At 36.8% G+C, this 22,056-nt stretch overlaps 2 protein-coding genes across 2 annotated transcripts; both read right to left on the reverse strand.

Moving 5' to 3' along the window:
* Positions 1-3,128: 3,128 nt before the first annotated feature.
* On the reverse strand, positions 3,129-6,066 carry LOC103904839 (parvalbumin, thymic CPV3). Its single transcript, XM_009286363.1, has 4 exons — positions 6,001-6,066; positions 5,503-5,635; positions 4,953-5,062; positions 3,129-3,389 (listed from the first exon to the last, which is right to left on the reverse strand). The coding sequence occupies exons 1-4, from the start codon at positions 6,059-6,061 to the stop codon at positions 3,364-3,366; spliced, it is 330 nt and encodes a 109-aa protein (XP_009284638.1). The 5' UTR covers positions 6,062-6,066; the 3' UTR covers positions 3,129-3,363.
* An 8,905-nt stretch (positions 6,067-14,971) lies between these two features.
* On the reverse strand, positions 14,972-17,239 carry LOC103904840 (parvalbumin beta). The gene is made up of 4 exons (XM_009286364.2): positions 17,181-17,239; positions 16,368-16,502; positions 15,476-15,585; positions 14,972-14,997 (listed from the first exon to the last, which is right to left on the reverse strand). The coding sequence occupies exons 1-4, from the start codon at positions 17,237-17,239 to the stop codon at positions 14,972-14,974; spliced, it is 330 nt and encodes a 109-aa protein (XP_009284639.2).
* Between the last annotated feature and the right edge of the window lie 4,817 nt (positions 17,240-22,056).

Below are 22,056 nucleotides of genomic sequence, written 5' to 3' on the forward strand. Positions count from 1 at the left end.
AAGTGCCTTATCTACTCGTCTTTTAAATACCTCCAGGGATGGGGACTCCACCACTTCCCTGGGCAGCCTGTTCCAATGTTTCACCACTCTTTCAGTAAAGAAATTTTTCCTCATGTCCAATCTAAACCTCCCCTGGCGCAACTTGAAGCCATTTCTTCTCGTCCTATCGCTTGTTACTTGGGAGAAGACACCGACACCCACCTCTCTACAACCTCCTTGCAGGTAGTTGTAGGGCATGATAAGGTCTCCCCAAGCCTCCTTTTCTCCAGGCTAAACCACCCCAGTTCCCTCGGCCGCTCCTCATAAGACTTGTGCTCCAGACCCTTCACCAGCCTCGTTGCCCTTCTCTGGACATGCTCCAGCAACTCTATCCCAGCCAAAACCAGCACACAAGAGCATTCAAAAGTATGATTTAGCATTTCAAAGATTCCAGGGAAGTAATAAGTTGTTTTAACTTTAAAAGTTTTTTCCACTTCAGAAATCCTACAAGTCAACAAGTCTTCCTTTACTTAAAATGTTCTTCCACAGAGAACAGTAATCTACTGGAGTAGCTGCTGTACTATTAAGGTTTTGTAAGGTACTTTTTTCCTGATGGAAATGCATGGGAAGGTTCCTTTACCTGCAATATTTTGGATGTTAGAGAGATCTCAGACTATCTCAGGTAGAGTAAGTGGGTTGTATTTTTCCTATTTGGTGCTGTAATATACAACTTGTGTACAATAATAAGCTATAAACAAACAATTGAGACATGTTTTGAATTAGTAATGATGAACAAGATTTTTCTAAAGCTTTTACATACAAACTAGTTAAAAGGATACATGTCAGGCCAAGAAGTGCTTCCCTAGTCTTTTTGTTCCTTGCCTCTTGATTGGGCCTAAGTATATTTTGTAGTTCACATGTTTTACAGGAACTTCAGATGCAGACAGCTGTGATACTCTTCTTTCTGGGAAATGAAGAACGTTCTAATTTCACTCACAAATTTGTTGTGGGCCAGGGTACTGCACGAATCTTCTGTCCAGTGACCTACTCCAGCAATGTGTTGCATCTTAGTGGAGAATAATAGAACTTGTACTTTGCCTCTGGGTTTCTTTGTCTAAGTCCATGGTGCAAAGGCTGAGACATTGAGAGGAGCTAGAGTTCAGAGTGCAACAGCAACTGGAAAATTCTTTATTTTACATGCATTTCCCTACCTGATGTAATATGATTAGTCAAGGTCAGGACACTTAATTGTCAGTGAAATGGAGAGTGATTTGTTTCTTACTCACGTGTGACTAGTCCAAGACCCTTCTGTCATCAGACTGGTTTCATTGCCAAGAACACACTTTATTTCTTGTGAATATCCTGTGACATCCATCCTATGCTATGAGAATCTCCATGGGTCAGATTCTCATAGGTCAGATCCTCAGCTTGTGTAAATCTGAGTAGCTCTGTTTAAGTCATTGATACTCTAGTGATTTATGCCAGGTGAGCGTATTTCGTAATGTTAAGAAAGACTATTAAAATTCAATGTTCATTTTTTATCAGTTTGTATTATTTTTGCACAATAAAAGGAAAAATGTGATGACCATATTAAATTCTCAGGTGTGCTGAGTATACCAGCTTACAAACAACTTGTACGCCAAATTAAGCTCCTTGAAAACATTTTGAAATGGGACAAAAATTCTGTTTTCAACCGCCAACTGTTAAGAATTGTAGATTAAGATGTACATGTTTTTTTAAAAGGTAGTAGATGTTTCTTGGCTGGTTCTCCAGTACTTGGGTCCCAAAAGAGTAGATGGCTGCAGAGAAGACATAGAGGTGATGAGACTCAGGGATGAATCATTATAGAATTTGTATTGGTGCAGCTGTCTAGGGTGTCTTGGAGGATGGCACTCCATGAACTTTTTTCACACTGAGTAAAGGAGAAATTTAATTTATTTAACTGCTTTTGCTTGGATGATGAACATGTTTGAGGCCAACAGGAATTCTTCAATTACAGTTTTGTTAGATCTGCAAAATACAGGTTGGGAGAGAGAAAAAGGCCTAGCATATCGAAGCATTAGCCATATGGACTCTGTCTTTATGACTTTGTTGCTCTGAAAGATATATAGCCCTTCTTGCAAGAGCATTCAGATTCTTTAGTCTCTTCCCCAGCAATAGCTGGTTATCTCATAAACAATTCAGCTCTGGTTTTGGTGTTTTTCTGCACAATTACCAGTATTTATAGAGACTTTTGAAAAGAAAAAAATGCAGTTAATTTTGAATGTAGTCATTTGCAGCGAAGGAAGAAATGCATTGAAACTGCAGTGACTAAGCCATTCACTTTGCTGAAAAGGCTTATATTGTGTTCTAGTGACTCCTACAAGCTGCATGTGTGTGAACTGCAGTATATAGCACTTGTTAATACTGAGAAAGCAAGTGAATATATAAATACTCCATCAGAGCATCTGAATATCTCTCTTTTCTAATGACTGAATTGTTTGTTCATAAAAAGACATTTCTTCAGCATCTCCAGAGGTGGATGCTTTTATCAAGGACATTTTTAATACGGCAGACATTGCCCGGAAATACCGGGTAGAGTACATTGGAGTTTTCTCAACATGCATTTCTACAAATTCTTCCTCCACACTTTTAGTCCTCCCTATTGAGAAAGCTAGAAAATACCACCAAGAAGAGATCTTTCACTTCCCCTCTGCTTTTTAAAGCCTCACAGTTATCTGAAACCTCAAGTCCACAAAGGCTTTCCTTTTAATTCTTTCTGCAGGAAAGCATGTGATTTTTACTTTCTTCTTTTCATGATTGGCTAATGTAAAAAAGAGTGGTTTGAAACTGCAACATTCTCATGCAGAAATGACTTCTTAAGCAAAAACGTATGACTGCTTTTCACTTGGAAGTCAGTGAGAGATTTTATCCTCACCTGCCTTACAACTATGTCTGAGCTCCTAGTCTTTGATGAAGATCTGAGTGTTTTGAGAACTTCGAGCTTAATCCAGAAGGCCTATTGTAAACAGAACTCCCACTGATTTCAAAAGATGTTCCATATATGAAGGTCTAAAAAGATCAAGATCTTGGAGGGATTAACACTTTTAGTTTAAGAATTCACACATTTCAGTTTAGCAGTCAGAAAAACAGACACAAGCTACTGTATATGATTAATTTTTATTGGATATTTTTAAGGGAAGTGTCTGCTAAAGTAGAGTTTACAACATGGTAAATGGTCCACACAATGAAAAAAAATCATTAATCAGTGTTTCATTATGTTGCTAAGGCAATGAACAAATAATAGACACTGTCAAGATAAATAAGGGACTCCTGATTTTCAAGGTTTTGGAGTGTCTTGTGCAGATTCATCCCAATTCTATCTTGTTTGGTCCTTTTGAACCTCTAAGACTGAACCATTTCCTGGAATTCTGCGAAAGAGAAGGGAATATATACAGTAGAAATATTAAAATTAAAGGATTAGGAGTAAAAGATTAGTGGCTTATCAAGAGATTTAGAATAGGAATGAACAGAAAACAATTATCTGATAGATGACCAGAGGAGAAGAAACATGTATGGAAGAGAGACATTGTCTAAACTTCCTCTTCTAAACAACAGATGGAAAGGCAGTGTTTTGCTGACGTTTATAAGGAATAATAAAATGTTCAAGGTAGTTTTAGCCTTCTCTCTGCATAATACTAATCTTGGGCAAAAATAATGGAATGACTAATATGGAATTTGTGTAAGAAGAAGTTAAGAGCTGAAGTAAAAGAATGAAAAGCGAGTCCATGTGTCTTATTAGCTGTTTGTAATGCTTCAGCAGTTGAGAAGTGTTGATTTAGAGCACAGTCTAAAGCCAAAAACATTGTGCAGTTCCATGTGATATGATACTGAAGTATTGTGTTGTACAATAAGATATTGTTATTTGGAAGATCTTTTAAATGTTTGGCTTCTGTGAGTTAGAATATCTGATCAGTCCTGTCCCTTAACTGTATTAGTATATAGACTGCTTCATAAATCATGTGTGTTTATTCTGGCACACTTCCTAAGGAACTGGATTTAATTCCTTCCAAAGAAAGAAACAGAAGGGTTCTGTCTTCCTAGCGCAGTGAGCTAGGGAATCTGCACACTAGCACATTCCCTGCGTGCTATTCTCTAAGCCCCTTTCATGCTCGTCTAGGCAGCTTGCTTTTCTCACAGAGCAAGTTGCCATTGGCTGCAAGCCTTTTGTGTGACTGCGTGCTTCCTGTTCAAAATGGGATACAGAAATACGGAGTTATGAGATCAAGAGGTTTCTGCACTGAGCAGCCATTAAATCACACTGGCATTTCCATGGGGTGAGTGCAATATGCTGCTTCCTAGAACAGCTTCTCCTTCCTATCTGGTCCTTAACCTGCCACTGAAGATAAATAGCATCCGTCCCCATGCACAGAGCCTGTTGTGGATCTCGTGTTGGGGTAGTGACACTTGATCATTCTGTTCTCCTTATGCAAAACAAACACTGAACTATGTGCTGCTAGCTCTTGCATATTGTGAATGATTTCACTGACTAGTGGAATTTCTGTTGGGAGGTAACTGCTGAAAATGAGCTGATGTATGTGCTGTTGATGCTCCTGTGTGGAGCTGGTTCTTTCGTCCTTGATTTTACATTTGTGTATTACAAGTGATGCTAGTGCTGCTTTACATCAGAGTAAGTGGGAGGAGAAATAAGGGGCGGCTCCTTTCGAAACAACTGGAAATTTGTGAGTGAGTGGCAATGAGAAAGTTCCTTAGGGCAGCCTAGGTGGGTTTTTTTTTACTTGCTTGTGCAAAAGGAGTTGCAGAGATGAACCTGTAAGATCAGGGACTGTTTCCGCCCTTAAACAGGTTGCTACTGCAAGGGTTTCAGTAAAATCTTTGGAGGTACATTAATGTACCATCAACATAAAAAAGAATCACACATCATTTACAACATACCCTGAGGAGCCTTATTCTGTATATAAATAAGTTAATACCTTCAGCCCCAATTTTACCATCCCCATCATGATCTGCAGCTGCCAACAAGGTCTTGGTTTCTGAGGCGGTTAACACTCTGGCTCCACACTCAAACCTCTGAAGAAAATACCTAAGAAGAAAACAACTTTGATTATGATTTTCACAGAATATTAGTCTTTTACGCTGGCTGTATAATCAAACTGATAGCTATCTATAAATAAATTATTTACCACAATAACCAAGTCCTCCAAACACTGCTCTGTTTGACAAGCTAAATCTTAGTCATATATGTTTCTGCTTTGTAAGTCCAGCCCTGATAAAGTTGATTCTGCCCACTACCAAAATCCATCCCCCAGGAGTTATTTTTTTCTATACTGAGCATTAAAGGCAGGTATTTACTAATTTGTTTTTCTCTGTAGGGATTACCTACTTAATTACACCTTTCACAATCTGCTGAAGGTTTTATCAACGTTTAGCATAACTTGTGCTCACATTTACAGAACAGTTCTGGAAAGAAAAAAGTGCTGATCTTTGGATAGCCTCTAAATATTTAACACAGAAAATCCTTACTTGAGCTCATCTTCCTCAATAAAGCCACTTTGATCATTGTCGAGAATCCGGAAGATCTCCTTGAGCTGGCTGCTAGTCTTTTTAGACATCCCACTGATCTGAAAGAATTTTTTGGGACTAAAGGAATCTGGAGCTGAAAATAAATTAATAAATAAATTAACCCCAGACCACTGCATTCACTGTTCCTAAATGGTCTGAGGATGCTGCTTTGTTACATTTTAATTGTTCTAAACATGAATGATAGATAAAGCCTGTCAAAGAATGAATTTTGCCATGTTGCACCATACCCTCCTAAACATAAAAAAAAAATCACATGGGGATAAGTTACAAACTGACAATATAAACCAGTCATGAACAAATATACTGTGACAGCTAAGTAAAGAGATTACAGAAATCTGTTTACAGTATGTGCATGTTCAGTATTCCTTTGGGACTGAATTAAACTTGCCATGTGTTACACAAAATAATAGATTTTTAGAGTTCTAATTGTTTTCTCACCTTGGCAGTCCCGCAGAGCAGCAGCAATATCAGAAGGGCTTAGAATGTCTGCAAGGCTCATTTTAAACCTATGCAAAATAGTATATTGGAAACAGATTTGTGAAATGCAAATGCATCTTACAACAAATTGCTTTTTCTGTGTTTTGAAGAATACTATATGGCTAACAAGACTTCTAAGGGTAGATGAATCTAATTGACCAAACTGACATCGCTGATATTCCTAAACAAATTAGAGTATTTAGTATATTACTTCCTTAAAAATAGCAGTGCTGAAATAATACTTTTTAATGAGATGGATTACGTAAATGATGTTGTGAGTTGATCAATTTTTTATCATTTACCTGCATCCTATTTAAGTACAGCACATTTTTAAACCTGTAACTGTTAATCTAATAATTAGTCTTTCTGGAATGCATGGCATCTGGTAATACAAATAACAGTATATGCAGTAGAAAAAAGGAAGTCAAGAAGGTTTGCTTCTGTTTTCTCCCCCAACAGCTCTGAAGAATAAAAAGAATAGATACTTATCTATATCAGGTCCATCCATATGTAATTCCAGCAATTAAAATAAAAATCTTAGAACAATGGTTATTGTACTTACTACTGGTGCAGCTCTGCACAGTAATCTAATTTGATTAATCTCAAGTCAGCTGCTCACCTTTATAGTTTTCTCAGCTAGGTAAAGGAAAAATAGCTGAAGAGATACCAGGCAAAATAGTAATGTTGGCTCTGGCTTGCCACTCTGGCTTATAAAGGATTCAAAAGGTGACAATAACCACTACTTAGGTTACTGTTTCATGGATCAAATGTTTGATTTGAGACCTAGCTCAAATTTCTTCCTTAACTAATTAAACTTTTCTTTCTATTTATATCCTAAGATAATATGGACAAGAAGAACAGTTTTTTTAGTAAATCCACTTGTGCTTAATTAAGTACAACTTTGCCATCAAAACATAGCCTTTCAATCTCCAAGTGTGCTGAAGTCTTTCAGTTAACCTCTGGACCTTAAAGTCGCTCATCGGAAGGTGACTCCAGCAGTCAAATCCTTATGAAAAGAAACTAGTTTGGTTTCCCTGAGTCTGTTGATCCTTTGGAATGTATAAAGGAAGTTGGAGATGAAAGATCAGAGGAGACAACGTGTCATTCTGACAAAGATAACTTGTCACTAGGATAGAGGAAAGCATGCTGGAATTTGGGGTGATCTTTCTACAGTAAGCTTAATTTCATATTTCCTGACCATTTTCTAAATTACAGTGCTGTCCCTAATCAGGGGTAGAACAGAAACCAGTGCCTTCAGTGACAGCAAAACTCTGAAACTAGGTAAAGCTGAATAAGCTAATCATGTTGGATTCCTTGGAAGATTATGTATCATCAGATGGCATACTTAATAATCTATTTTGAATATTTTAAATTACATGGAATCAGTAATAGACTTACTTGAAGTTGTATGAATCAGACTTTGTTAGTGTGGAGGTAGGTTTATATACATTTTACAACATGTGCTCTCACAATCTATTTCCTTAATATGAAATTAAAATTGTAGGTGTAAATAAGTGGGGGTTTATTATTATATTCAAGAGCATTAATTTTGGGAAAAAAGAAAATTGGGAACAGCAGATACGAGGTTTTCCTTCTCAGACAAAAATCTTATTTCCATCTTCAAGGGGGTTTATGTGGACAAAATTCTAGGATGAAGACCAATAAAAAACACGTGTATTTTGGTTAGTTTATCGTATAACAGTCTATTATGGTATCTAAAGTAATGTTCTCCTAATACATAAGCATTGTTTTATTTTTTAATGAATGGAAATAGCATGGTATGCTGAACAAGTAATATTTTTTATAGTAGCAAAAGTTACAAAGTATGCTGTGGAGTAGAGTAGTAATATATCTAAGCCTTGGTGTAAGTTAATGGACTACAGTGGGTTTACTCCTGATTGGTTTAATGATGGTGAGAAAAGTATCAAGCACAGCAGTTGTTGCATAGCACCTGTTCGTCTGAATTTGGATAGAGAAATACAAGGTATAATTAACACGAAAAAGCAGGCATCATTTAATGATCTTTTTACCTTTTTTGCTATCTCTTTTGTTCGCAAAAGAAAGTGGCATAAATCACAAATAATCAGACTTACCTTTAATCCCAAATATCAGCTGTCTAGTAATGAAAGAATGCTCTCTTCTCTCTCTTTCAGTAGGAAAACTTTATAGTAATCTGGAAGAACACTTTCCTGTTAAACCTAAGAACCATGGGCTGTTGTAAATTAGTATTGTCTGATTAAAACAATTTGAACAATGCTGACTTGTATAAGTTGAAGATCTGATCTCAGATCTTTTGGTGTTCTTTCCATTTATCTTCTTCATTCAGTACTATATATTCATATTGCTTTCTGTCTGAGATTTGCATGATATTATGATCTATAGCAGACAGTGGCAGTGGGAATGAAGCGCATACTGTGCTTTCTACAGAATCATCCTGAATTAGCTTTCATCCTTGTAGGTACCTTTTTGCACTCTGTTGTGAATTTTCTCCTTTATGGTCATCTCAAGCTGATATGGGTTTTAACAGAAGGTTTTTTTACTGATTCTTCTTGACATTTTTACTGCCAAGATGTTTCTAGAGAAAAGGGTTTTTTTAGACCTCTGTGATAGTGCCATAGATGTCATTATTTATTAGTCTTCCTTTATTTCTGCTTGCTCCTACACACTGCTCATTGAACTGCTTGCTTTGTTTAAATTTTTGACTTGCCATACAACACTAATTATTAAAAGCTAATAAGAATGAGGAAATTGAAATGAAGTAGAGGAAAATGACGGGATCAAGGCGAGCAGATAATACTCAAGCTCAAAATATGTCTGCAACTAATTCAGGCATTGTATTAAAATATAAGCACCAAATGCTTCAAGAATGGCATCTAGTTATCTCACACACTCTGCCATGGCATAGAGGGTGCTGAACTGTTTTTACATATATTCAACAGTAGTAAAGTAGCCAGAATTAGCACTATATTAAAATATGATCTCAAATAAAAGTGAACTAATTGCTACAATAAGTTCACTATTCTTGCTTACAAAGGGATCTCTTAATGTTTGAAATTCAACACTGACAACAAAAGTTATGCTAATCCTGGCTGAAAGATGGTTTACAAAAGCCTAAAAGAGCTGAATTTCAGAATCGAGTTGATGTCACTGTATATTGATACAGGTGGGAATCTAGGGTTACTGGTTTTTATTTATTTATTAAAGACACTTCATCTGAAGTACAGGTTTCCCTCCACTACAATTAGAATGAAATAATCAGGGAGGAGTATATTATATAAAGGGATGTTTTAATTAGATAATCTATTTTACAGCTAAATTATCTGCCTGTTTGTCTTACTTCTGGGGTATGTGTTAGCTTAGGTGATTGTAATCACTTTAGGGGTTCAAAACTGAGATCTATAAAAGAAATTTTCTAAAAGATATACTATGTAAGCAATGTAATGCTATGAAGAAAATACCTAATAATTCAACCAGAACAACAGCTGCTAGGTAATGGGCAGTTAACGATAGTGCAAAATCTGGTACAGAATCTGAGTATTGCACAGTTTCCAGGAATGTTTAGCACTTGTTACTATGAAATTCAAGAAAAATTATTAATTTTTTGTTTGTTTGTTTGTTTGTTTGTTTGTTTGTTTGTTTGTTTGTTTGTTTGTTTGTTTGTTTGTTTGTTTGTTTGTTTGTTTGTTTGTTTGTTTGTTTGTTTGTTTGTTTGTTTGTTTGTTTGTTTGTTTGTTTGTTTGTTTGTTTGTTTGTTTGTTTGTTTGTTTGTTTGTTTGTTTGTTTGTTTGTTTGTTTGTTTGTTTGTTTGTTTGTTTGTTTGTTTGTTTGTTTGTTTGTTTGTTTGTTTGTTTGTTTGTTTGTTTGTTTGTTTGTTTGTTTGTTTTTGGTTGTTTGCTCTACTAGGGACATCTGAAAGTGCTATTGAGTTGTTCATCTGAAGATTTATGTACTTGTATAACTTTACTTCTGTTGTTTTCACCCAGGGTGTCTTTATGCACAGTATATACAGGCATATTAAAGCCATTTTTTTTGGTTTCAGACTTCCAGAATTAAACTTGAAGGTGTAGTTCTGAGAAATACAGAACATTCATATTGATACGTTCTTGCTAGGAATCTAAATATATAAAACAACTGTTTTCAAATCAAGTACCATTCACTTCTCTAATAAGCAGAGGAAAGTTGTGTTTTGGTAAATAATTGACAGATTGTGGACTGGTCTTGTACTCTTTCTGTTCTGCTTGGTATAAAGTACAGAGTTAATTAGCAGTGGCAATCAACCAAAGACATGACTTCAAGCAGATGCAAAAGAAACATCAGCAGTTGTCTCAGGTGAGATCAGAGGAGAGGTGTTAACCTGAGACCAACTACAATAGTGTAAAGAGATGCTGTAGCAGCTGTTCTAAAACCCATACAACTCCATCTTTCAGCCCTGATTGTGTTAGGGCCAGAACGATTGTATCATGATCCTGGATAACAGATTCTGCCTTTGTAATGAGTTTGGCAGTAACTAAAATAGATACTCAGTAACCTGTGTGGTTGATCATTAATGTTGATGTCTCAATGGTGATGGCAGAGAATCTTAGTATGAATATAGCTATAATCATTGAAAAGGGCCTTTACACCAAAATGAGTTATATCCTGCCACTTCAAGTTGTCTCTTAAGGCACATGCTTTAATCATATAGAAGTAATTACAGAATCGGATTTGAATGGTTGCTTGGGCCATAGTCTTTTACCATATTTAACAGAGAAGTTTAAGAACATGGTTTAGTATTTGACTTTTTTGGTGTTGTGCATTATTACAATGAAGGATGAAATCCAGGCCTTGGAAGCCTCAGTGACAAAGCTTTCTTTCCCTGCAGCAAGTAGCGGATATTACCCAGAGCACTGAGCAGAGATCTGGGCTATAGAATCCAAGGTACAAGATACATCCTGCAGCACTGTGGGTCTGGAGCTAAACGGAGACAGGTACTTCTCTCACGTTAGGAGAAATGTCTTGTGTAGTTTCCCCAGTTTAACTTATGTCCTTATCATTCTGTGTAAATGAGATTGGTTTCTGTTTGAAAATGATAGCAGAATAGACTAGCATAACTGATTAATAGCGTAACTAATTCATAGAGACTGTTCTGATCAGGATATTTTTTCACTTAAAAAGCTGTCCTGGAAGATCTCTGCTAGCATTTGATATGCTATGTGTTTGTCTTTAAATGCACTTGCAAGTGCTTCAGTGACTCAGTAACACAATTTTCTGTCTCTGACCCTAAATGTAATTGTCCAAGATGTTTCTGCCTGCTGTCAACATTATAGACAGTGTCAGATGGAGTGATCTTTAAAAGTCTAAATTGTTCAGGTTTTCTGAGTATTTTAAGAGTAACTGTGCCCTAAGGTTGGAGGCTGTGAAATAATCTGGATGCTGCCTTTTGTGACTTGTAAAAGATATGTACAGTGGTACTACACTGTTACCAAAGGCTTTTTGCACATGGCTGTATTTCACTATGACCCACAGTGTAAGATGCCGTGGTAAAATAAAGCAAATAGCACTGAAGTGGTTCCAACTATTTCTATATTCACTACCTGTCCTCATTGATGTCAGTGGGATTTCTGCCATTAATTTCAGCAGTAGGAGGATGTATAACCCTTAGTGAGGTATAAAGTAAAAATACCCTATAATTAGAGCTAACCTTATCATTAGTAATCATCAAAAGTCACTTGTTTAGCAGAAATGGCCTTCTAAATAAAGGAGAAGCAGGTGTCTAGATTCAGGCGAGCGGTTAAAACACATGCATAAAGCATGTGACAAAATTCTGTTGACAAAAGGCAACCACATATTTAGGGACTCTGGTGGAAAGAGTTGGATAGAAACATTTGCAGAATACAGGCCATGGTCTCAGACCTCCAAATTTATGGTTCCAGAAGAGTGTTCTTCACTTTCAGGGAGCTGTGTGGGAATGTATGTTTATGATCATGCAGCAGTCTTTCCAGCTGTGGCCTTACAGGCACAATTTGAAGAGCTTTCTTAAAGCACATGATAAGCAGTTACAGAAATTGCACAGTACCTGACAGCCTGTGTGAGTGAGAGACAGAGAGGAAAAGAAAGAAAGAAAGAAAATGTATTCTTGTAGACAGAAAACACCATTTTCTCCACCAGCCTGCTTAGTGGTAATACTGAAAGAAGGAAAGGTCTAAAAACGTCTCTAGTCACAAGCTCTTCTTAACTTTCTGGAGTGATCACTGAAGCTGATATCAGACTTACCTTGTCATTAATTTTTTACTGTTCTTAATGGAATGGTAAGTGGTGAAATTGTCTTAGATTTGTAGACCTAGCAGGCTAATCAGCGTGGAAGTAAGTGTGGTTAAATAAAGGAGCTGCCTGCTAACTCAAAAGTTACCTGAGCTGCCTGTGCCTTTCTCTCTCATTTAGCCATTAATATTGGTACGATCTTCAGGTGACCCATATTACATGGTGAAAATATAAAACATAGTATCAACTGAGATACATAGCATTTTCTGATAATAATGAGAGCTTTTAGCCCTGCAATCAGACTTCAGTTACTAATTCCTCAGGATTTCCTTTGTTTTTTGCTCTCCTGAGATGACATTGAAATCACAAATATGAATTTGTTTGATGGATAATTCTTTTTTCACTGTTAAGGAAAATTCTACAATGTTAGGGCCTGATTCATTCATTAGAGTTAATGGAAATATATTTTTGGCTAATGTATAACGCATGAACACATTATGAGTATTCATTAAGGTCCTGTAGATTGCTTTAGTTTTGTGTAATATGATGATTTCCCCAACATTGTGTTGATATTTCCTTCCTTCTTCATAATGTCTTATCATAAATGTTATGCATCAGAATCACTATAGCATTAGCAGATAATTTTGAAATGAAGATTTTTGATCTGCAAATACTGAAACATTTTCTTAAATAGCTCCAACAAATGCAGTACGAGACAGTCATTGTACAGGTTTTTGCAAGATTAATGCCCAAGAACAGACTTTTCAAGAGTTCCAAATTTTTTGAAAAGAGTACATAGGAGTAACTATCATGTTGGAAGTATAATGTTCTGGATGGTTAAAGCCATCTAGATTTTTTAAAAGGCTATTTGGATGTCTTTATTTTTATCACATAGGTAAGCCTAAAAAACTCATACACCGTAGTGTCTAGTTAGGTACTGTTAGCAATTAGTTCATTTTTGTAACTAATTTGATTGTTGTGTGTGTTTGTATTATGACAAAATCGTGATGACATCATCACGCTCTTACTTTTCAACCAGAACCCTAACTTACTCAGTGCACAAGCTGAATGAACTTCAGTTAGTGAGCAACTGTTCAGAATTTTGCATCCTCCTCATTCCTTACTTCCAGCTTGCTGTTTCAATCTGCCTGTAAAGAAAAAAAGATTAATTTCTTAGCAGTTTTTTTATAGTGCTCTTCATTTTATTATACTTTCCTCACAAACATTTATGCATTTATTTTTACAACCCTGTGAGATGTGGGCATTACGTTATCCTCAGTTTTGAGATGGAGAAAAGCAGCAGAACATTTATTACTGGGGCAACGTGCCCCAATCTACCATTATGGAGCACAAGGGACTTGATTTTTCAAAGTGCTTTTCACATAGTTGTATCCAAAACAGCTCCCTTTGCCTTCAGTTGCATTTGTGAGGGTTGTAAAAACACATCTTCTCTAATTAGACTTCCATGCAAAATGAACAACTTAGAATTGTGGTAACAATTAACACTCTTTACATTGATCTTGCAAGAACTCATTTTAGCATAAATCATGTTGATATGATCAAAGGGTACCGAATCCCTGTTCTGGCTCTCTTGTGTGCAAACCTTCAAGTCTCATACTGACAGAGATGGGAACTCTGGGCTCCTGACTCCTACGCCTGTGCAGGTAGACCCATGTCTTGCTCCTTTGTATCTTTGTGCCATGGTGTGCAATTTGCCAAGTACAGCTGGTGTGCTGGATATTTAGTGCCATATGGATGGCACTAAAGGGCATTCAGTGTGTCTGCAAAGTGGACCCAAGAAAAGGTATTTATTCCCCAGCTGCAAACTAGCACCACAGACCTTTCCTGAGACCTCCATCCTGCTCCCAAGATCTGAGGCATAGGGTCGCATCCTTTGGAAAACAAATTATTAACATTCGGTGTTCAGAGATGATTTAATCTGGCAAAACTGAGTCATCAACAGAAGTGGGCGTGTGAGATACTAGAAGTGTTCTGACTTGAATTAGTTTAAGCGGGTAGAATACTGTTTTAACTTCTTGTAAGTGGAACAATAGTGCCATCAGGTGGGCAGGAAGGTGAGTGACTCCTTGGAGAATTTTGAATGTATTGCTATTTCAGTAATCTAGATTAATCTTGGATCCACTTGATCTTATATTAAAATTGACAGCTTAATTAGTGCTAGGTCCTGCCATTTAATTAGTGTATGAAACATAATCAGTTGCATAAAGAATGACATAAAAACGTATGGAGCATTAAATACACCTCTTGATTAAATACCACTGCTACCAGTTACCATAACCAGGTTTTACACCTGGACATTTTATTAAGTCTTGTTTTTTACAACAGGTGCTAGCTATTTATGCAAATATTGAAAATTAAATGGCCCACAGAGATGCTTTTAATTTCTTCTTCTCTTAATGTTTTTACTAATATCTTTAATGCCCAAAATTCAGTTGAGCAGAGTGGATTCCAATTCAGCCTCCCAGTGGTCTAAAGACCTTCTGCTTAAAAGATTGGGGAACGCGGTTTAAGTAGTGCTTGCACTACTTCAGATGTTTTTGGGCAATATGAAATCACTTGCCAGCAATTGTTCATGACCTTCCAGGGTACAAAACGTGTAAATAAATAGTAGGCTTGCAATAGTAAAGATTGTTTATGGCACAGATATCTTGGTCTTTATCTTGACTGCTTGTTAAGATTTGACCAGAGCTTGAAACTCTGAAAAGGAAATAGCATTTTGTAGTTGCTCAGTCAAAAAAGTACTTTCTTAATTTTTCGAGTTAAAATGGGAAACTAATGATACTTCCTTTAATAATCATTCCTTAAAGGTAGCACATTGCATACTCATAATAATAGATACTTAAGACAAAGGAAGTGTTGCATTTAAGTGTCACATTGTATCATAGTTCAATAGTAAAAAGCAGTGAAATTATATACTGAAATTTTATAAATATATCAATTTAGGTTCCAGTCCTGAAAAAATCTCTGTAGATTAAAAAAGGGACTGACCACCTGTAGCCAAGGACAGAATACAGACCGGCTCCTATGTTAGATCCTCTCCACAATACAGAGCAGATCTGAGCACCTCAGAATCAGATCCATACCATCCAATGTATGGAGCAGGGCCGCTGCCTAGAGCTAGCCATTAGGAAGTCTCAAAGGTATATATTGCTCCATTTAATAAAGGCAGTCTTACTGTCCACTCCAATTTTACCATCTCCATCACTATCACCTGCTGCCAGGAATGCCTTGTTGTCAGCATCAGTCACAGCTCTGGCACTGGCTGAGAAATTCTGCAGGAAAAGTGTGTTAAAGGTGAGAGGACAAATGAGCGAGATATACTCAGTACTGAAAGCATTTAGAGTTTATTATTGGTAATAGCTGTAAAATTCCAAGCCTGATTCAATTCTTAGGACTGTTTCAAAAGCTCTTTGTAAATCATTTTGAATTAAATGGCAAAACTTCCTCTAACTTCAGTGGGAATAAGGGTAAGAAAGTAAGAGGATGTTGCATCACAACATGTAAAAATCCTTGATGACATTTTGGTTTCATTGGATTAAAAAGGTGAAATTAAAACTCACTCTAGTGGCAGGATTCATCTTCCCTCCTGTGTTATCTTCCTTTTTTCTCCTAAGATGTAGACTCTTAAGAGTGGCAAGAATTTTTCTAACCTTACTTTTTAACTTCAAAGTCAGATGAATATGATCTGGAAGATAGACTTCATGGGATAGAAAGAAAGATGAGAGGAAAAATAGGCCTTTGAATTCAGTCTAGTAAAAAAATCTTGCAATAATAAAAAGCAAACTCTAGCAGAACTGCTATTTTTATCTTCACAGTCTGTCAGTTATCCCTACATGAAACAAGTATTTTCAGTGCTTTCAGAGTGTTTTCTTGTGATCCGACCTTTCCTTCGTTATTTGTCTTGCAGCTCCTTCAGCACAAGCACACACACACGTGTGCGCACACAGACACACAGGATTATCTGTCATCCAAAGAGACAGAAGGAAAGGGAGTATTTCTGATCTTATCCTGCATTTTTAGACAATAAAACACAAGCTTGTTGGTAACTCATTTTTTTATTTACTTACTTTAGTTCATCTTCCTCAATAAAGCTACTACTGTCCTGGTCAAGAATTCCAAAGACTTTGGTGAGCTGGTCTTTGGACTTGAAGTTGAGACCGACTTTGACAAAAAAGGTTTTGTAATCGAATGAATCAGCAGCTGAAATAAGCAGGAAGAGATGAAGAAAAGTAGTTAAAGATCTGGAACAAAAAAAATTTAGCTTTTTGGTCAAAAAGCAGCAAACTGTTTTGCAGTACGGTGAGGGTCATTACGAACCCCAGTCAACAATCTTTGATTTTCCTGAGTTTATGTCAGACTAATGGGATTTTTCCATCAATGATCTCTCAAACCTAGGAAGATAAATATTGACTGTGGTCTTCATCATGCAAGAACATACATTTGTAAATAGATACTTCACTCAAACATAAATTCACAGAACTTGGTAAGTACTGTGCTTGTATTGAAATCAGCAGGAGTTTTATTATTATTCTCTGAAAAAAACAGGATTTCAGCCTCTGGATTTTTTCATACTTAAAATTGCTACAATGCACAAGTGATGATGGGTGCCTGTACCTTGGCTGGCAAAGTTTAAAACTTGCATCTGTTCCATTACCTTGCCTCCTTTTTCTCTTTTTGATAAAACAATTAAAGCTGTAATTAGCAAACAAACATAACAAGAACATCTTACCATGTACCCTGGAGAGGAAATCAATATTATACTGTCTAGTTCATCCTTTCAGCCTTTTCTGTTTCCACTGGAATTGGGACGTTGGGGTAGTGAGGACAAAGGAATTTGATGGATAAACTGAAAAGCCAGATTTAAAACATAAATGTTATCTTGACAGCTCTGTAGACCAACAGCAGTTTCAGCTTCTTGCAGGATGCCAGAAAGAGCCATGTCAAAGCTACTATAAAATGAAAAATAATATTGGGTAGAGTTCATACTGATCTTGCTCTATCAGCCTTTGATGCTGCCCCATGAGGACAGCCAGGTTTGATTAGTGGGGCAGTTGCAACCTAGGTCCCAGGGCAAACCAGGGGAGCTGCCCTGCAGGACCCGACTGTTCCCTCATTTAGTTAAGATACATCTAGTGCATCTGGCTTGCTGTTATCTCTAGTTAAGTCTTCAGGTGCACAGGCTGAGGACAAAACCAAATGTATTTATAGAACTGCACGGCATTTGGGGATCTTTGGTTATTTCCATGCATTTTTTGTGTGGATTATTGTGATGTCTTCAAAAGCTCCAGAGGAAAGATTGAGCTCACCTTGCCACTTAGTTTTCCCCAAGCCAAGAACAGAAAAAACTGTAAGGTAAAGGATCTGCAGAGTCCTCTTGACATAATTCTTTTTCAAATGACAGAGATAATGACTTATATAGACCTTAGTTAAGTCCTCTTGACCTTTTACAGAAGTCCTAGAGTCATGTGATGGCTCAGATGCCCCAGGGGATAAATTACTGTGCCTGACAAGACCTGCTAGCTAATCAGATTGATATTTATATCCCAAAGGAATGTGCATAGTGTTTTAAACAATATATAAGGTTTAGTGCTGTACAAAGTAAATCCTCTCAGCTTGCACCTATTTTTAGTCTAGTGAATGATTTTTGATCTGTGAATGAAAAAATAGATTTTATTGCTTTATGATAGCAACAAATGGACGTCTTCATGGTAGACTTTGACTCTTAAGGGCCCGATCCTGATAGGAATTACCCATGAAACATTACTCCTGCAATTGCCCTAATAGCCTTCAAATAATACTAATACTGATACATTTGTAATAGATATATCTGACATACAAGTAGAATCTCATGGATAAAAGTTTTAATTTTAAATCAGCCCAAAGTATTTTTAGTAAGCTGATATATAAGCTTAGGTTACCCAATTACTGAAATATGTACTTCAGACTATAAAAGTCTAACACTGAAGACATTTGTTCAGTATTAATTCATTGCATGGTGCACATTTTAAATCATCATAATAAATGTGTCCATTTATAGAATGAAGGTTGTCAGTTGTTCAGCAGCACACAGGAGTATGGATCAATTAATGGTGAGGAGTAAAACTGAGCAGTGAAATCTGTGATATTTGGTTCTTTCTTTCTGTACTGAAAAAATAAACTTCTGTAAGGATTCAAACAGAAGCTAAGCTCAAGCTGCAGCTTTTCTCATACTGGTTATTATTAGGATCCTCTGCTCAGCTATCTCATGAAATCCGTTGGAACTTAATGGCCTTGAGAATGGCTGAAATTGGCCAATGGTGTAAAAAGCCTTTGGGAGAACATTTCACACCCACACATACATAAACGTGCACAGAGTATCACTGTAGATTTAAATAGTATACTGAGTTATGCCATTACATTTAAAATAAAGCCTGACACTTGGTCAATGTAACGTAAAGCTGTTGTCTTTTCTTTCAAAGGTTATATACATGAAAATACAGACAAAAACCTCATCTTGCACATCTTAGTTTCCCTTGATCATTTCTTCAAGAGAAGAATGCTTAGGAGAAGCGCTAACTATATTATTCTAAACCCATGCTGTGTGATAAATTGAACATTGTGAAATCAAAGTTTTCTGGACTATATAAGATCAACTGAGCAAGTTACTTTTAAAGGCATTTTATCGTGAACTGGTGGATATATAAACTAAATGATCCAGTCTTTCCATTTGGGAATCTAGCTTTGCCTTTGTTTCAGATTCCTAGGAAATAATTGAGAGTATGGCCTGGGATCAGAGAGGATTTGATAATTGTGTCGGAATTGCTGAACATTCAAGAAATAATCCTTGTGAGAAGACCACATTGAGATTACAAAGCATTTATCGATAGAAGTTTTTGAGTATTTCTGTGGCAAACCAGAGCTTGCCTATAGATGGCACCAAAGACAGTCAAGTCCAGCTGTGAAATCTCTCCGGGACTACTTAGGGTGAGAGAAAACCAAGGAACTGAGAAGGAGAACAGGTTAACAGATGGGCGTTCGTGAGCAAGGAAGAGAAGAGGAAGGAACAGATATTTAAAAGAAAAAAAGTCTAGTCTTCCAAATCACTCGAAAGACTAGAATATAAACAGACTAAACTGAAATAATTCCAGAGGGCTTTCCTTTAATGATGATTAGGAAGAACACATTATTTCATCTGTCTAACAAAACCATGTTTTACTGTGTTTATTTTTATGCTGACTAAATATTACAGTCTGTTAGGGAGATCATTGCAAATATAAGATCAATTTGTTCTGGAAGCCTGGGAGTTAGAGCAGAACGTTAGTATCTAGGAAATACCAGCTGATTAATATCTAGTTGTGATGAAACTGATGTGATTCCCTTTGAGTCAAGTATTTGCATATTCTACTTAGACATAAGTTCCCCTTTGAACTTAGGGTCAATAATGTCTTTGTAACTGCAGGAGAGGGCATTGTCTAGGGGTACCTTCTTTTCATATTGTAACCAATGTGGTGATCTGATTTTCTTTTCTGGAGCTTGATAGACAAAACCTAATTTTCTTGTTTTCATGATCGTAGGACATGCTGATAAGCAAATGAGAAGTTACGGAGCAGCTATATCCCAACTGCTAGATAGCGTGCTCTGTAGGCCTTCAGTACAGGAAGTGTACCAGAAAGTCCATGCCAATGTAATGGTATCTTTCTGTGCTTGCAAGCAAAAGTAATATGGAAATTAAGTTTCATAAAATGTGAACACTGTAAATTAGTTCATATTCCACAGCATCCACTTATTAAAATGTTCTAAAATATATGAACAATTAAGCATGAAAATGTTAGGTACATGTTTGTTCAGGGATTTAATCAAGATGTATCTATTTCAGTAACCCATTCCAGGAAATGAATCCAGCCTTGGCCCCCTCTGCCCACACTGTTTGCGTGAAGAGCTCTAGGCGCCTCTGATGATGCTGCATCAAAGATTTTCCACATGGGCTGGCTGCTAACTCAAAGAAGAAACTTTACCAGTCTATGTGTGCAATGAATGTTCTGACATCCCCGTGCCCTTTCTGTGCTGTCTTGTTAGAAGGTGACTGTGAGATTTTGAACAGTTGGAGGACTGAAATTGAATCTGAAGTTTACAAATGGCTGTAGGCTGGGCTTTCCAAAGGAACATGAAGTTAGGAGGCAGCCAGCTTCCACTAAATACCAGGAGGTTTTCTCTTATGCATGATTCTGCTTCTTTATCAGGACAACCCAAAATTTCAGTTTAAGAGAGATGGTGGATTCAGTGGTTAGAGCACTAGGGTGGGTTTGGGATATTGGGTTCAACACCCTGGCCCTCTACATAATTCTTCTAAGAGCTTGTGTAGGACAATCAATTTCTTTGTGTTTAGTTCCCACTTAAAGAGATCATAGTATGTTTTATTTCATAAGAAGTATTGGGAGGATTAGAGATTAAACTGCTCATATAGGGTAATGAGGGGACTGAGGTGTGTCTGAGAACTCACAGTCTTTGGGCTCGGTGGAACTCAGATCTGCCACTCACATTTTGGGTTGCTCTTTAATTGTAAGTAAAGGTAAAACATATAAAAAACTTTTCCTTTATCCTGGGAATTATGAAGCAGTATTATACTAATTATTATACTGAGTAGGACAGTCTTACTCTAAACCTGAGAACAGGCTATCAGTGTGATAATACAGGGTGTTCTTAGACCCTTTCTAATTTGATGTAGCATAAACAATTTCTAACAGAATTTTGGTTTTTAACTGTGTACTCAGCAGTGTTTTATTTGTGTACTTCATTCATAAAAGCTTGATGCAGAGGATTTAATCCTTACTTATTAGATTGCTCAGAGAGGTTATAGGACCTCCATCCTTGAAGATACTCAAACTCAGCTTAGAGCAATGTGCCCTAAGTTGGCCTTCTGAGGAAGCAGTTGGACCAGAGACCTCTAGAGATCCTTTCCAGCATGAATTACTCTGTGATTCTGTACCTCAGTTGTGGTAATGTGATATCACCATTTGTCTCTTTACTACTTCAGACGGCATCCACATAGACATCCTGCAATCAAAGGATTTTTCCTTTCTCTAGCGCAATGACATTGTCAAGTTCAGAGAACAGTCTGTGCTATTCCCTAAGAAAATTGAAGGCTGCAACTGGCTGAACTTAAATTCATTAAAACGAACCTTCCAAGAAAACTTTACATTTTTGGAATTTGTTTCCTTTAGGTGGAAAATATTCTCTTCTAGTTTGGTTAGCTCTAAAAATGTGGATCCCAGTGCCAACAGGAGACTTAATAGGGACTAGGTGTTGTTTCTGCTGAACAGTCTATAGGCTTTTTTTTAAATTGGGGACTTTTTGGAGTTTTATTGTAATTCATTCTAATTAAATGGCTGGGTGGTTTTAATAAGATTTAAAACTCATCTTCTTGCCACGAGTTACTGTTTAAGAACAGATTTTCTCATTAAAAAAATTCTCTTAAGTTTTACATAAAGTTGCAACATACACAAGAATTGCCTGAGTCTCAGAAGTACTTAATTCCCCCTTGTGGCAGCAGAAGGCAGTGATGTGCAGTTGTTTAGCACCTCTGAAATACAGGACAGGCCACTGTGTAGTCTTGCATTTCTTGCATTCCACATGAGTCTTTCAGATGTGCAAGGAATGCAGTACCAGGTCTGTCACTAATGGTATTGTGTGTGCCATCTGCTTGTGAACTAGTGACATGATATTTTAGTGATTAGCAGTGTGAAGAGCTAATGTATATATTACATCTGCATATTGCTG

The sequence above is a fragment of the Aptenodytes forsteri genome, unplaced genomic scaffold (assembly GCF_000699145.1).
Source record: "Aptenodytes forsteri isolate BGI_AS27 unplaced genomic scaffold, ASM69914v1 Scaffold55, whole genome shotgun sequence".
Classification (NCBI taxonomy): domain Eukaryota; kingdom Metazoa; phylum Chordata; class Aves; order Sphenisciformes; family Spheniscidae; genus Aptenodytes; species Aptenodytes forsteri.